The 16,724-nt window shown below is 44.4% G+C and overlaps 1 protein-coding gene across 1 annotated transcript in view; it reads right to left on the reverse strand.

The window, feature by feature from the left end:
* Positions 1-10,267: 10,267 nt before the first annotated feature.
* The window catches only part of CIMIP6 (ciliary microtubule inner protein 6), a 54,497-nt gene continuing 48,040 nt past the window's right edge, over positions 10,268-16,724 (reverse strand). The window contains exons 4-5 of the mRNA XM_077485549.1: positions 16,518-16,633; positions 10,268-11,176 (exon numbers count right to left, since the gene is read on the reverse strand). Coding sequence (XP_077341675.1) covers positions 10,817-11,176; positions 16,518-16,633 — 476 coding nt within the window. The 3' untranslated portion in view covers positions 10,268-10,816. The remainder of the gene's footprint in view (positions 11,177-16,517; positions 16,634-16,724) is intronic.

Below are 16,724 nucleotides of genomic sequence, written 5' to 3' on the forward strand. Positions count from 1 at the left end.
ATTTAAAAACCTGCTATCCAACAAACATTTGTCCGCAGAAAATCCGACAATTGTTTTTGATGGAGCGTACACGCGGTCTGATTTTCCACCAACAGCCTGTCATCACACATTTCCCATCGGAAAATCTGATAGTGTGTACGAGGCTTAAGGCCGCGTACACACGGGAGGACTGTATGGCGTACTTAGTCCGTCGAAAAACACATTTCAGCGGACAGTCCGCTCGTGTGTGGGCTTCAGCGGACTTTTTCAGCGTGCAGTCTGGCGTACTAAGTATTTCGGATTTTTCGAAATACTGTCCGTCATACTTTGGTTTCAGCGGACAATCCGCTCGTCAGTAGGCTAGTTCGACGGACTAAGAATGGCGCATGCTCAGAAAGGATTTACACGGCGAAAGGTTGCATTGCTGTGTATTGGACTTCCTATTTCTAGTCCCGTCGTACGTGCTGTACACGTCATCGCGCAAGCTTTCAACGGACTGTTTGTGCATCCGTGTGTGGTCAAGTCCGTTCATTCGAAAGTAGGACGGACTGTCCGTCGGATTGTATGACGGACTAAGTAGGCCATACAGTCCGCCCGTGTGTACGAGGCTTAAGGCTAGCCATCATGCATGGACTTTTGATACGCTTTTGTCAACACATGGTACAGTTTAAATCACTTTTTAATTTGTGCCAGATACTTTCTGTATAAGCTGGAGGATTTGGTCACAGCTGGCTTAGACACAAATTTGTGTTCCTAATGAAAAAAAATGAAATGTTCTCTTGTAGGAATAAAAGTAAAGCTTATTAGGTGGTTTACAGGCTGATGTAAGTTCATCTCTTTTTCTGCTCTCCAAGAGACATCCAAATTGCCAAGATTGTTTTAAGCGGGACCACTATACAAATAATGAAAACTGTAAAAATATATTTCTAGATTTTACATTTCTAGTACATTTTACTATATCTGGGGGTTTTCTTTCAGTACAGAATGGAGGTCCTAACATTTGATAATATACACGTGACATGACAAGGACAGACTTAGCTTAGGGAAGGGGAGAGCCTTTAACTTGCCTTGGAAAGGTATCAAGTCCTCTCTGCAGCCTGTGGTCATAATCCAACGGGGCTCCACAGAGACACAGGCAATGATTTAAGGTTCAGCACAGTACCAAGGAGACTGTTATGGGCAGGGGCGGACTGACAACTCATGGGGCCCCCGGGCAATAGGAGATTATGGGGCCCCCCAGGCAATAGGAGATTATAGGGCCCCCAGGCAATAGATTATGGGGCCACACAGTATACACACACAGACACACAATATACATACACAGTATACAGACACAGAATACACATACACACATTGAAAAGGTACTGGAGAGGCGGGGCAGCTATAATCTTGGGATTTTTAAAAAAACACAGATTTTTACATACTGTCCCTGGTTTTATTGAGGCTGGCAACCCTGATGGGGCCCCTGAGTGGCATGGGGCCCTCGGGCACTGCCCGAGTGCCCGAATGGTCAGTCCACCCCTGGTTATGGGGTTTTCAGTTGAAATATTTATTGTCAAATACCTATATTCCCAACTGATATTCAAAAGAAAAAAATTTAAAAAAGTAAATCTGGATTCTAACATAAAAGTATTTCAATATTTTATTTTGATCGTAATAAAATCCATCACAAGAAAACAAATGTAAAAACACTAGATATTCATGACAACAGCATTTTTTTTCTAGAAACGTTATCATGAGCATTTTGCGTATGTTAATTGTGGTACAACGCGTTTCTTGGAGGAAATTCTGCTACTTCAAGGATGTAAATGCAAATCATGAAATAATCTTAGAGAACATAAATCAGTAAGATAAAATGTAAGTTATATATAATAAAAACAACGGCTTTGTACATGTTACGGGAAACTACTACAAACATTAAACTTCTCCCTGGAGAAGAGACGCTTGAGAGGAGACATGATAGCGATATACAAATACTTCTGGGGTGATTCTATCATAGGAAGTAAACTATTCAGCCTCAGGGAGTATAAGAGGACACGGGGCCACTCAATGAAATTGGAGGAGAAGTGATTTAACCTTAACCACTTTCAGACCGGACCATTTTGCTGGTAAATGACCAGAGGTCTTTTTACACTTTGGCACTGCGCTGCTTTAACTGGTAATTGCGCGGTCATGCAATGTTGTACCCAAACAAAATTTGCGTCCTTTTCTTCCCACAAATAGAGCTTTCTTTTGATGGTATTTGATTGCCTCTGCGATTTTTATTTTTTGCGATATAAACGTAAAAAGACCGCAAATTTTGAAAAAAAATGATATTTTCTACTTTTTGTTATTAGAAAAATCCAATAAACTCAATTTTAGTCATACATTTAGGCCAAAATGTATTCAGCCACATGTCTTTGGTAAAAAAAAAGTCAATAATTGTATATTTATTGGTTTGCGCAAAAGTTGTCACATCTACAAACTAAGGTACGTTTTCTGGAATTTACGCAGCTTTTAGTTTACGACTGCCTATCTCATTTCTTGAGGTGCTAAAATGGCAGGGCAGTACAAAACCCCCCCAAATGACCCCATTTTGGAAAGTAGACCCCCTAAGGAAATTGATAAGAGGCATGTTGAGCCCATTGAATATTTTATTTTTTTGCCTCAAGCGATTGAATAATGACAAATTTTTTTACACAAAGTTGTCACTAAATGATATATTGCTCACACATGCTATGGGCGTATGTGAAATGACACCCCAAAATAAATTCTGCTGCTTCTCCTGAGTATGGGGATACCACATATGTGAGACTTTTTGGGAGCCTAGCCGCGTACGGGGCCCCGAAAACCAAGCACCGCCTTCAGGCTTTCTAAGGGCGTAAATTTTTGAGTTCACTTCTCACTACCTATTACAGTTTTGAAGGCCATAAAATGCCAAGATGGCACAAAACCCCCACAAATGACCCCATTTTAGAAAGTAGACACCCCAAGCTATTTGCTGAGAGGCATGTTGAGTTCATGGAATATTTTATATTTTGCCACAAGTTGCGGGAAAATTACAAACTTTTTTTTTTTTTTTTTTTTTTTAACAAAGTTGTCACTAAATGATATATTGCTCATGCATGCCATGGGCATATGTGAAATGACACCCCAAAATAAATTCTGCTGCTTCTCCTGAGTACGGGGATACCACATATGTGGGACTTTTTGGGAGCCTAGCCGCGTACGGGGCCCCGAAAACCAAGCACCGCCTTCAGGCTTTCTAAGGGCGTAAATTTTTGAGTTCACTTCTCACTACCTATTACAGTTTTGAAGGCCATAAGATGCCAAGATGGCACAAAACCCCCACAAATGACCCCATTTTAGAAAGTAGACACCCCAAGCTATTTGCTGAGAGGCATGTTGAGTCCATGGAATATTTTATATTTTGCCACAAGTTGCGGGAAAATTACAAACTTTTTTTTTTTTTTTTTTTTTCACAAAGTTGTCACTAAATGATATATTGCTCACGCATGCCATGGGCATATGTGAAATGACACCCCAAAATAAATTCTGCTGCTTCTCCTGAGTATGGGGATACCACATATGTGGGACTTTTTGGGAGCCTAGCCGCGTACGGGGCCCCGAAAACCAAGCACCGCCTTCAGGCTTTCTAAGGGCGTTACAGTTTTGAAGGCCATAAAATGCCAAGATGGCACAAACCCCCCCAAATGACCCCATTTTGGAAAGTAGACACCCCTAAATTTAGGGGTACACTAGTGAGACTAGGTAATAAATGGCGGGTGCCCTGAAACTATAAAAAAATAACTAACCAACCAGCGTCACCTGTAACAGTTATATGGTGATCACTGGTGAAAGGGTTAACTAGGGGGCAATTAGGGGGCTTTATGCGGTAGTATATGGGGGTCCCTGGCGCTATAAAAAGCTGCAGCGAACCTAAATACCTACCTGCCTAACTAGCGTCACCTGTGACACTAATACAGCGATCAGAAAAACGATCGCTTATTAGGCTGGGTTCACACTGGAGCGATGCGGGAACGCCACGAATGCGCGGCGGGTTCCCGCATCGCATGCCTCCCGGCGGCAGTTCACACTGCCCTATGCGAACTGCTGGGAGTGTCAGTGAAATGTTACTGACACCCCCAGATCAGTTCGCATATCGCAGTGCGATCTGCAAACTCGGATCGCATGGTGTGAACACCCATGCGATCCGATTCTGCTGCGGGACAAAAAAAGGGTCCCGTGCGAATTTGCGGCGGGTGCGGCGAATGGCTGAACTCGAATCGCACAGAGATCGGATGTGATTTGCACTGCAGTGCGGTGCGAATCACATCCGTTCTCATAAACCGCTGCAATGTGAACCCAGCCTTAGTGACACTGGCGACGGGGGGTGATCACGGGGTTAAACCTTTATTGGGGGGGTTAGGGGGGTACCTTAGAACTAAAGGGGGCTAACCCTAACTGCCCTAACAGTTATTAGTCACAAATGACACCCGCCGGGTGATCAGGGGGTTAAACCTTTATTAGGTAATAAATGGCGGGTGCCCTGAAACTATAAAAAAATAACTAACCAACCAGCGTCACCTGTAACAGTTATATGGTGATCACTGGTGAAAGGGTTAACTAGGGGGCAATCAGGGGGCTTTATGCGGTAGTATATGGGGGTCCCTGGCGCTATAAAAAGCTGCGGCGAACCTAAATACCTACCTGCCTAACTAGCGTCACCTGTGACACTAATACGGCGATCAGAAAAATGATCGCTTATTAGGCTGGGTTCACACTGGAGCGATGCGGAAACGCCGCGAATCCGCGGCGGGTTCCCGCATCGCATGCCTCCCGGCGGCAGTTCACACTGCCCTATGCGAACTGCTGGGAGTGTCAGTGAAATGTTACTGACACCCCCAGATCAGTTCGCATATCGCAGTGCGATCTGCAAACTCGGATCGCATGGTGTGAACACCCATGCGATCCGATTCTGCTGCGGGCCAAAAAAAGGGTCCCGTGCGAATTTGCGGCGGGTGCGCGGGTGTGGCGGGTGCGGCGGGTGCGGCGAATGGCTGAACTCGAATCGCACAGAGATCGGATGTGATTTGCACTGCAGTGCGGTGCGAATCACATTCGTTCTCATAAACCGCTGCAATGTGAACCCAGCCTTAGTGACACTGGCGACGGGGGGTGATCACGGGGTTAAACCTTTATTGGGGGGGTTAGGGGGGTACATTAGAACTAAAGGGGGCTAACTCTAACTGCCCTAACAGTTATTACAGTCACAAATGACACCAATGCAAAAAAAAAAAAAAAAAAAAATGACATTGGTGTCACTGTGACTGGGGGGCAGGGGTAATTGGGGGGGTGATCGGGGGGTAAAGGGGGGGTGTGAGTGTGCCTGGCATGTTCTACTGTGTGTGTAGAGTGTTGGTGCAACTCACCGATCCGCTCTCCTCCGTGTCGGAACAAAAAATACCGACACGGAGGAGAGAATACATCACTTCCTCTCCTGTGTTTACATTACAGGAGAGGAAGTGATGTCACCGGGGATTTCTATTCGTCGGGAGCGATCGCGAGGGGGTGGCCATGAATGAATGGCCGTCCCCTCGTCCGGGATCGCTCCCGAACGAATACCGACCGCCGCAGGCACCGGGCGGGGGCCCGATCGGGCCCCCGACCCGCGGGAGGCAAGGGACGTACATGTATGTCATTATGCCTGCCCGTGCCATTCTACCGACGTACATCGGCGTGCGGCGGTCGGCAACTGGTTAAACTGCGTAGCAGGTTTTTCACTATCAGGGCAGTAAGGATGTGGAACTCACTTCCACAATTGGTGGTGTCAGCAGGTTTTGTTAGCTTTAAAAATCTTATAGATGGGCATCTTAATAAGCACAGTATACAGAGATCTGGGCTATGATTTTTTACATGAGCACACACCCACACAGGTTAAACTTGATGGACTTATGTCTTTATTCGACCTTACCAAATATGTAACATATTATATATTAAAATTTCTCTCGCTATACGTTCTCATTAACCACTTCATTACCCACCCATAGTCATATGACATCCGCAGGAGAGATCTCCCATCCTGGGCGGGCGTCATATGAAGTCCCCGGCTTCCCGGCGCTGGGCACCCGCGATTGCCAGTGAACACAGCAGAACCGTGGATCTGTGTGTGTAAACACACACATCCACGTCCTGTCAGGTGAGAGGAGACCGATGGTGTGGTCTCAGTACAAAGGAACACCGTTCAGCCTCCTCCCCTTTTGTCTCCTCCCTACAGTTAGAATCACTCCCTCGGAAACATAATTGTCTCGGTCTGATTCATGGTTTCTGACAACATCTCATTTCTCAACCACCTATTACACTTTTTAAGGCCCTTGAGCACCAGGACAATGATATTGCCCCCAAAATTACCGCATTTTGGAAAGCTTACACCCCAACGTACAAATACACATCCCTGTTCTGTGAGGAGGGACTCACGATCTGTCATTTCCTCTAGGTCAGTCCCTTCCCCCACAGTTAGAAACACACCTAGGGAACACAATTAACCCCTTGATCGCACCCTAGTGTTAACCCCTTCCCTGCCAGTCACATTTACACAGTAATCAGTGCAATTTTATAGCACTGATCGCTGTATAAATGTGAATGGTCCCAAAAATGTGCCAAAAGTGTCCGATATGTCCGTTGCAACGTCACAGTCATGAAAAAAATTGCAGATCGACACCATTACTACTAAAAAAAAAATATAAAAATGCCATAAATCTTTCCTATATTTTGTAGACGCAATAACTTTTGCGCAAACCAATCAATATAAGCTTATTGTGATTTTTTTTTACCAAAAATATTTAGAAGAATACATATCGGCCTAAACTTATTATAGCAAAAAGTAAAAAATATATATTTTTTTTCAACATTGTTGCTCTTCTTTTGTTTATAGCGCAAAAAAATAAAATACCACCAAAAGAAAGCTCTATTTGTGGAGAAAAAAACAAAAGAAATTAATTTGGGTACAGTGTTGCATGACCACGCAATTGTTATTTAAATTGCAACAGCGCTGAAAACTAAAAATAGGTCTTGGCAGGAAGTGGGTGAAAATGCCCTGTATTGAAGTGGTTAAAGTGGTTGTAAAGCCTCAACGTTTTTAACCTTAATGCAATCTATGCATTAAGGTAAAAAATCTTCTGTGCTGCAGCTCCCCCCAGACCCCCCCTTTTTGATACCTGAGCCCGGTCCGATCCATCGATGGGCACGAGTGTAGTGGCTCCAGCCTCTGTCTCTCTCCACATTGGGCAGATTGATAGCAGCAGGGGCCATTGGCTCCCACTGCTTTCAATCAAATCTAGTGACACGGGAGCGGGGCCAAGCCCCACTGTCTGTGTCAATGGATGCAGCAGCGAGCCTGCACGGGTGCCCCCTGGGTAAGCAACGTTACGTGGGGGCACCCAATGAAGAGGAGGAGCCAAGGGCACCGGTAGGGCATCCCAAAAGAAGAAAATTGGGGCCGCTGAAGCACTGGGAACATGTTGCATTTTCCACCCTAAATTCCCAAAGGTAAACTTTTTCTTTAAAGTGTCAGAAAAATACCTTACAAAAAGATTATTTACATCAATAGAGGGTGCCCAGGCAAATATAATAAAGCCTGGGACAGATGGCTCCAGTCCTCGTCAACCTTTGTCTCCTAAATCCGCAACAAGCACTATTGGTTAATATCAGAACAAGCACTATTGGTTAATATCAGAACAAGCACTATTGGTTAATATCAGAACACGCACTATTGGTTAATATCAGCTAGCCTCTTATTTATTGTGTGATTTATATGCAACATATGGTCTGAACTGTATATGAGAAATAATTACCACCAGTATTTTTCTTTGTCTCCTTTTTTTGGTTTATTTTTCTTTGTATTTGTTTTCTTTATTGGGTTATGTTTATCAGACATGCATTGAGATTCACAGTTACCCTGTATATTTTTGCATAAAACTCAATAAAGTTTGCTTCTAATAAAAAAATATAATAAAATAAAAAGTGTCAGAAAAAAAAACTATGAATAAATGCTGTATTTCATGCCGTGCATACTCACACAGTCACTATGAAATTAGTTTTCTGCATTCTGACAGCTGTATATCAGTTTGAAAAAAAACTGGTTGATCCTGCTGTTCTCCATCTCCCCCTTCTGTCAATGTCCACACTGCAGTTGGGTATTTTTCAGAGCAATGTTGGCAGCTCTGCACATGCTCAGTTTTCAATTAGTTTCTATGCTGCATATTTCCTCCCTATTACATCTAAGCAGCTCATGTGACTATAGAGTCACATATGTGGGTGTATACACAGTGGTAAATGACAGCCAACTCCCTCCCTCCTTCTCCATGCCCACTAACTAATCAGCTAAATACAATGGGGGTGGGATATTACATGTAGATTGATAGAGGTTTCACCTCCCTTTTATTCCAAGACACAGGCTCGAGGGGCATGACACAGACTGTGACTGGCAGAAATCTGCCCACACCATGTTACTGCCAAAAAATCATAACAATTTGATTTCAAATATATATTTGTATAACAATTTATAACAGTTTATTGATATTAATTACTTTTTTTTTTTTTGCTCACTATTCCAAAGGCTGTTTTTATTTATTTTAAATATGTGACCAGCGGCAGAAGACTAGAAGCTCCTCCTGCTTATGTTTCCCTGCAGACAGGCTGTGAGAGAGCTGGGTCCTGTGCCAGCTGTATATCGATTAGGAAAAAGGTACTTAGTTTTTTTTTTTTTATTGAAATAAATACAGTGCCATCATCCACATACAGAAATAGAAGGGACGATGTACATTAAACAGTGTCGCTTTAATGCAACCTGTTAACATAGGGCTGGGGAAAATATCGATTTGAATCTTGAATCTTGAAGATCTTTTTTTTTTCACCAGGACAGGCGCTGACACCGTGCCAGTCCTGAGGAGCTGCGGGCAGGAGTTTTTAGGCAAGGCTGTGGCTTCGGCCAAGTCCGCGAGGCTGGACGCCACAGACTAGGCCGAAGCCGTGGCCTCACCTAAAAACTCCTGACCGCAGCTATTCAGGACCGGTGTGCTGTCCATCAAAAAAACTCTATTTGAATTGTGAATCTAGTTTTTTTTTTTTAATCGCAGATTTTTTTGGGGGAGAAAATCGCCCAGCTCTATGTTAACATGCAAAATATTGCAACTCCAGGTGTTTTAACCATTCCCTGTCCGATTCAAAATTAAAAAAGGTTTGGCATTAGATAAACATTAGCATATCCAGGCAACTAGCATTTCTAGAAAGATGACAGAAACTTCCTGAGTTGTCATCTTTATCCTTGGATTACTCCTTACTGAGTTGCTGACCTGGAACCACTATGCAGGCCAAGTGTCCTGCCACTTCAGTGTCTGCATATATGTAATAGGCCAGTGATTACAAACTAGAAAAAAGGTTAGAATGCAAAGATAAGAAGAAGGATGAGGATGCAGGGATAGGATAAATATACAAGAGCAATGATAAGGATAGGGATGCAAGAGCAATGAAAGGGTCAGTGGTGCTCCATTTTTTTTGGACCTAAACTACCTACCACTCCCCCCCCCACCCGTTCGATTAGTCCGTCAGCTGAAGCTCAACCCCCCCATTTGTTCGGTCAGCTGGCCGGTCTGTCAGTCAAAATCCCCCCCCCCCCGTTGCTCGCCAATACAACAAATAACCCCCCCCGTCACTCGCTTGTCCACTCACCAGCGCCGCATTTACCCATCTAGGTCCCAGGCAACTTTGGCAGCTTCCCCCTGCATCTCCTTCTCGGCGGCGAATACGGTCTCTTCTCCTATCGCCCAATCGGGTCTCAGGACCCGCTTCCTGATTGGCTGAGAGGAAGATCGGGAAGACAATAAATTGTCATTGTCACTGTGCCCCGCACCAGCCTTTTTAAAGCCAATTAGAGCCTCAGGCTCTAATCACGTGCTTTAAGAAAAAAAAAACCCATTGAAATCCATGCGTCCAGCACTCTGCATGTAGATTTTGGGCCAGGAGCATGAATTAGGGGGGCGGCGCCCCTGCGGCCCTAATGGAGCGGCCACCACTAATAAGGATTTAAAGATAAGGATGCAAGAGCAAGGATAAGGATTCAAGGATAAGGATGCAAGAGGAAGGGTAAAGATTCAAGGATAAGGATGCAAGAGGAAGGATAAGGATTCAAGGATAAGGATGCAAGAGAAAGGGTAAGGATTCAAGGATAAGGATGCAAAAGGAAGGATAATCATGACAGCCCTGAAGCATGGGCCTTCAAAGTAAAACTATAGTAATGGAAACAGTCGGCTTATCATCCTGCCATGTTCCATTTATTTATTTCAGGTACTTATAAAGCCCTGTCAATTTGCACAGCGCTTTACATTTACATTGTACATTCATATTAGTCCCTACCCGTAAGGAGCTTACAATCTAAGGTCCCTAACTCACATTAATACATACACATACTAGGGCCAACTTAGACAGGATCCAATTAACCTACCAGCATGTCCTAGTATTGAACAATATATGAAAGTTTAAAGGTAAAAGATCAATATTCAATAATCAATGTGGCTTATTCCGCAGATGTAATATATGCCATTTCAAAGATTTTTGCTATAGCAATGTGTTTTGCTCTTATTTTAAATTTCTCCTAACCTTTTAACATTTTTTTTAAAATTTTTTTATAAGAATTAAAGTTCAAAAATAAAATCAAAGAATCAGCAATTACGTAATTCTGTTAAAAAATATTTGGCACCAGATGATATTTACTGTCAGCAATCCACACAAGAGTTGAGGTTATAAGTTGGAAATAATCGGAAGGCGTCTGGAAGAGCAGCATTAAAACTCCCTGGCCCGCTCACTTGGGGTTCACACTTGGCTGATTGGACACGAATCCACCAATGGGAGCGAGCGCCTTTCTTCTGGATGTCTGAGAACTGCTTGAGCTGTTCTGTTCTCTGGCTGTCATGTTGGGATTGGTCTTGGCTGCCTCCCTCAGTTCTGTTTTTGATAAGTGAGCTTCAGAATTCAACATCTGTTGGGAACCAAGCAGGCCGGGACTGGGTGAGGTCATACTGCTTTCCACTGCATTTCCTCTTTCTGTTTGTGGCTGTTGGACTGCATGCGACCCTATGGCATTTAGGACTGGCCTTGTTCCCTGAGGAATGCCTGGACCACTCTCTGTTTTTATCTCTCTCCACACAAAGCCTCCATGACGCTGAAAAAAGAGAAACAGAGCTGATATTAACCAGGAGGAAAGCAAGCATGTAGACAGTGCCGCTGTGGGCTGGAAGATATCCAACTGTTTGTGTGCCTCATTGGCTGCCACTAGGCCGAGGTCTGAGAGCTGAAAGTGGGGATATAATGACTTTTCTGTGTCCAGTTGTGCCATTAAGGCTGCATTCACACCTGAGCGTTTTCAGCTCATAAAATGTTTGTAAACGCCCGAAAAAACGTCTGAAAAACACCCAACAAGCAAAATCACATTCATTTCAATGGCACCTGTTCACATCTGAGCATTTTGTAACCTAGCAGCAAGCAAAACGCCTAAAAAATGCCCTAAGCTCAAAAAGGAACACAAGCTTCTTTGGGGCAGATTACAGGCGTTTTTCTGCCTTTTACATTGGTGACCTGAACAAAATTGCGGCAAAAACGCGGTAAAAACGTACGCATTTGAAGCGCTCAGGTGTGAATGCAGCCTAAATTGAGAGAAATTCTGAACTTGTAACTAAACTGTGATCTTCAGAATATGTTTATTCGCTCTAGTACAATCCGCATTCTACTTTCTCAGGCAGGGACGGACATATCATTTATGCAGACTGTGCAGCTGCACTATGCACTAGGGACCTCTGGGACTTAGGGGCCTATTTATATTGGACTTAGGTTCGGTGAATGTTGAGACCGCTTCCCACAGCTACGTAAAATGGGATACTGCTTATTTCTAGGTGGGAAAAGATGGCCATACACCAGTGTAATTTTGCTTGAATGTTTGTACAGGAAATTATGAAAAACTGTTTACCAGGGCATTGCATCTTGCCAATATAGTGCTACCCTCGAGAGGTCTGTTGGTTGATGATGATTAAAACACAGTCACTGTTGTCCTATGGATAGCAGAAGCACAGATAATGATAGTGACCAGAGGCTGCCAATATACACAAATCAAAATCCAGGCAAACTGACACAAAGAACAGTCTAGAGGTCACCTTTGCTGGGTACACATGGAAATTCAGGGGGCTGAACAGAAAAAAAACGTAAAGAACCCTGCTCAATACTGATTCTCCTAAGTGTAGGGCCCTGAGGTTTAGTCAGGGTGCTCCTCACCAAATTTCTTGTACGGAGTAGCTACTGTAGCTACTATAGTTAATTACTAGGGATCCATTGACTTCTCCCTAAGTTTGGCCTGGTTGTATTTTTCTCTTCTACCACCAGATGCCCGGGCACTTGGAGGTATTAGATTGAGAAGGACAACTCAAGGTCAGGTTATGGGTATATGGGGTATCTCAGCCAATAGGCAGGGATTTTGTTGAATCCCTTGACCTGCTGGGAGAGCATATATATGGATCAGTTGATCCAGGTTCTTGTGTGCCACCTTGACCGCCGTGTGGGTGGATGTGTCGTATGCCCCAGGCTGCTAGGCCGGAGACTGGGCCTATCCCGGGGGCATCAGGCTGCCAGGCTGTGTGAGGTCCTATCCAAAAGTAAGAGGACAGCGCAGGGTTGGGATGCGGCTTGCAGTCGAAACCAAAAGTGACAGGTCTGGCAGCCTGGAGAATCTGTCAGTGGTCAGAGGTAGAAGGGAAGCTGTCGCCGCGAAGGGACCAATCGCCTTTACCAGGGACCACAGTGATTAACTGAAGCAAGTACCGGAGCAGTATTTTTCTCCCAGAGAATCTGGAAACTTCAGGCGGTGATCAAGTCAGGGACCTAACCAATGGAGGTGATGCTTGCAGAGCAGCCTTGTGTGTCAAGCTAGGGACCTAGCCGGTCAGCAGGGGTGAAGCTTGAAGGTATCCAAAATGCCAAGCTAGGGAACCAGCAGGGAAGCGTGGGTGACGCTTCCCTGCAGGAGCCTTGAGGAGCTCATGGGATTCAGAGTTAGTGAATCAGAGGGTCCAGTGAGAGACCAGGAGCTCAAGGGGCTTAAGAACTACAAGGAGAAGTTGTAGTACAGCTGAGAAAACTGTTACTTTGAGTTAGGAACTGTTTAAGTACTGTTACCATAGGAGACAGCAGGTACTGTTACCATAGGAGACAGCAGGGTGACTTTCCCTGTACAGCTGTTCTCCTATTGTCTCAGAGTCTGCCATTTGAAATTGCAACTACTTAAGGGTGTCCTGGCCCTAACCCTCTTTCCCCTACAAAATATAAAAAGGACTGTCAAAAAAATAAAACCTCTTTACATGCAAGAAGTGTCTGGTGCCCAATGACTTTTACCACCTTTGCACCCACTATACCTCACAACCGACCACTTAAAGAAGGATGTCAGTTATCTTTGGCCTTGAAGATTCCCATTAGACCCATTAGAAGAAGTCAGAGATTCTGCTACATAAGATTGAGAAACTGCAGAATTTATGGAGAGAGGACTGTCTTGAGCAATGCCCTAAGTTGGTGATCTCCTCCAGAGATAAATTGATTCAGACCAAATTTTTGTATTGAGTATATTATTCTATACTCCTGTGAGATAGCACAAAAATGGCCCAGTTAGAGACCCTCACTGTGTTAGCTGTGAGACTCAATTTGGTTCCTTATTTCACATGTTCTGGGAGTGCCCTGAGATCCATGCCTTTTGGTTGGACAATTTTTGATCTGATTAACCTTAGGCTTCAGTTATCGGTCCCAGTGTCTCCGGAGCAGGCCCTGCTTGGGATCCCCGATGATGCGCAAAGATCCCATCATAGTAAATTTTTCATCTCTTACTTTTTTTTTTTGCCTAGAAGGAAATTCTCTGCAAATGGTCATCCCCCACCCTCCCTACTATATTGTCCTGGGAAGCCATGATTAATGCTGTGCTGTCCCTTTACAAGTTAACGTATATCAATCGTGGGTGTCCTTGGAAATTAGACAAAGTCTGGAAACCATGGATCTCTAAGTAGAGTGAGCCTCCTAAGTTCTGCCCTTTCCCCTTGGGGAATGTGTGATGTTACCTAAAGGCTCCCTGTCCTTAACACTGAAGAAATGGCTGCACTCCAAGATCCATCAAAATTCTTGTTTAATAAAGAACATCCCAAGTGTTACAGACAGTACAAATGGTAGGCGTGTTTCACACTGTAACAGGTGCGCTTATTCATTACTGGTTCATTATTCATTTGGTAATGAATAAGCGCACCTGTTAGTGTGTGAAACGCATCTACCATTTGCACTGTCTGTAACACTTGGGATGTTCTTTATTAAACAAGAATTTTGATGGATCTTGGAGTGCAGCCATTTCTTCAGTGTTGATCGTATGCGGAGGCGAGCCGAGGCGGGCACCTGTGATATCATTAGGCTTCCTGTCTCACCTGGAGCAGCGAGTTCTTTTGTTTGGATATTCGCCCTGTCCTTAGTTGGTGTCCCCCCCTTTTTTTATCACCCCTTCTCATTCTTTACGTTTTGCTTTTATATGATATATGATATCGTTCTGTACTCCTCAAGAGGGGAGCTACTTGACCCTGCTTGCTTTAAAAGACAATCCTCCCTCGAGAAACTAGAGGAGACTAACGTATGTACCTCTCAGGAGAGGAACTATTTAGCTCAAAGTCTTTTCACAAAACTAAAGTGGACTGGTCAGTAAGTACCTCTCAGGAGAGGAACTATGAGGACCAGCAATCTCAATAGTACTCAGTTACTAGGATCTTGCTGCAAAGCAGTACTCAGGAGGCCAGTGAAGCAGCTGTGCCCACTCAGCTTTCTCTAGGTGCCTTCCAGTAAAACTGTGTGGACCGGATCTTTAGTTAAAATCTCAGGGTGTTCGATACCCTCCCAGATGTTGTCCCCCTGGCTCTGCCACAGCCAGAACCTCGGTGAACAGCAACTTGAAATAACAGATTGGCCCCCTCCCTCCCGATCAAGTGAAATCTCTTGGACAGGAACACCCTACTGTTCTACAGCTTAGACTATTTATGTGCTCATCAGCCATCTTCTGGGTGCACCTCCCCAGGGACTGGCTGCAGAATCATAAAAATGAATGTTGCCTTGTTCCAGTCCTATGTTCCAGAACTTTCTGGAAGGCAGGGGAGAGCAAAAAAACTCAGCTTTTGAAACCCAGAACCACCAAAAAATCAAGAACTGCTCCAATAATTACAGAGGAGCCAAAAAGAACAAAATTTACCAAACATCCTAGCAACCTATCAAGGAGGGTGCTACACCATAACTGAGTCACCTACAGACCTTAAAATGTAATCCAGACTTGTCACTTCAATGGAATTCCCAATGTATTGAAGGGGTGGCCCTAGGTAGAAGATGCAATGGTGTCCTGCAAGCCAAACCACTCAGTACAGCTTTCAGCCCTGTCCAGCTGAAGCCTGCCATAGACTTTGACAGGCCGTCTGCAGTGGGACAAGACACTACACCTGTCTCTCCTGAGCACACTAAAGCGCTGGGAGGGATGCACTGAATGGCTCCGTGTACAAGGGGCCTAATAGTATGGCAGCGCAGTGACTAAAGTTTACCCAGTATCAAAGGTCACTCATTAGACACACTACTGTGCCTGTGCTGCACCAATTGCCCAAATCTTCATTTTATAGTGTCTGAGGGGTAGAGCTTGACCTCATGCAAGTCACTTAAAGCTGACACAAGATTACGAGCCTGCCTTCTCTATAAAACAGCCAGAGCTCCTACATTTTACGTGAATGCACTCTTGCTGTGCAAACACAATTTTAACGCAAGAGCTTATGCTGCTAAAAACAACAAGGGGCTGACGTAGCCTGTTGTGTTCCCTTGTAAAGCTGTGCTTATACCTAACTCCCACCATGTGTTCTGGGGGGGGGGGGGGGGGGGCAATAAACAGTGGTCAGATGGATTAACACAATTTTCACACACACAAAAATTCCCATTAGTAAAAAAAAAAAAAAAAAACCCATTAACAACTTACTGCAATGGAAGACCAAAGGGCTAAGTATTATAGTATAATGCCCCGTACACACGAGCGGACTTTTCAACATCCAAAGTCCGTCAGACCGAGTCCGTCAGACTATCCGATCGTGTGTGGGCTGCAACGGACTTTAGCTTCGCAAAAGTCTGACGGACTTTAGAAATGAAGCATGCTTCAAATTTTCCCGACGGAACTCCGCCGGACCCGGTCCCCTTCGAAAAATCCGCTCGTGTGTATGCTACTCCGACGGACTAAAACCGACGCTAGGGCAGCTATTGGCTACTGGCTATGAACTTCCTTATTCGAGTCGGGTCGTACGTCATCACGTTCGAATCCGTCGGAGTTTAGTGTGATCGTGTGTGGCCAAGTCCGTTCGGCCGAAAAGTCTGTCAGAACTCCGTCGGAACTCCGGCGGAACTCCTTTGGAAGTCTGTCGGACATAAGTCCTCTCGTGTGTACGGGGCATTAGAAGACCTTTGCACAGACTTACCTTGCCTCGAATAGGTTCATTGGGTGTTAATCTTGAATCATATTGATGTAAGAAAGAAATCCCTTCCTGGAAGAGTTTGGGCAACCGGTTTCTACCTCTAGGAGATGCAAGTGGAGCTAAAAAACGGACACAAAATAAGGATGTTTACTAAGAGCATTTAGTATTAAAACAGCCAGATAAAAAAACAACATAAAAAAAACGAAGTTC

This window comes from Lithobates pipiens, unplaced genomic scaffold, assembly GCF_037356315.1.
Source record: "Lithobates pipiens isolate NorthernLeopardFrog02 unplaced genomic scaffold, aLitPip1_a1.2 Scaffold_18, whole genome shotgun sequence".
Lineage (NCBI taxonomy): Eukaryota > Metazoa > Chordata > Amphibia > Anura > Ranidae > Lithobates > Lithobates pipiens.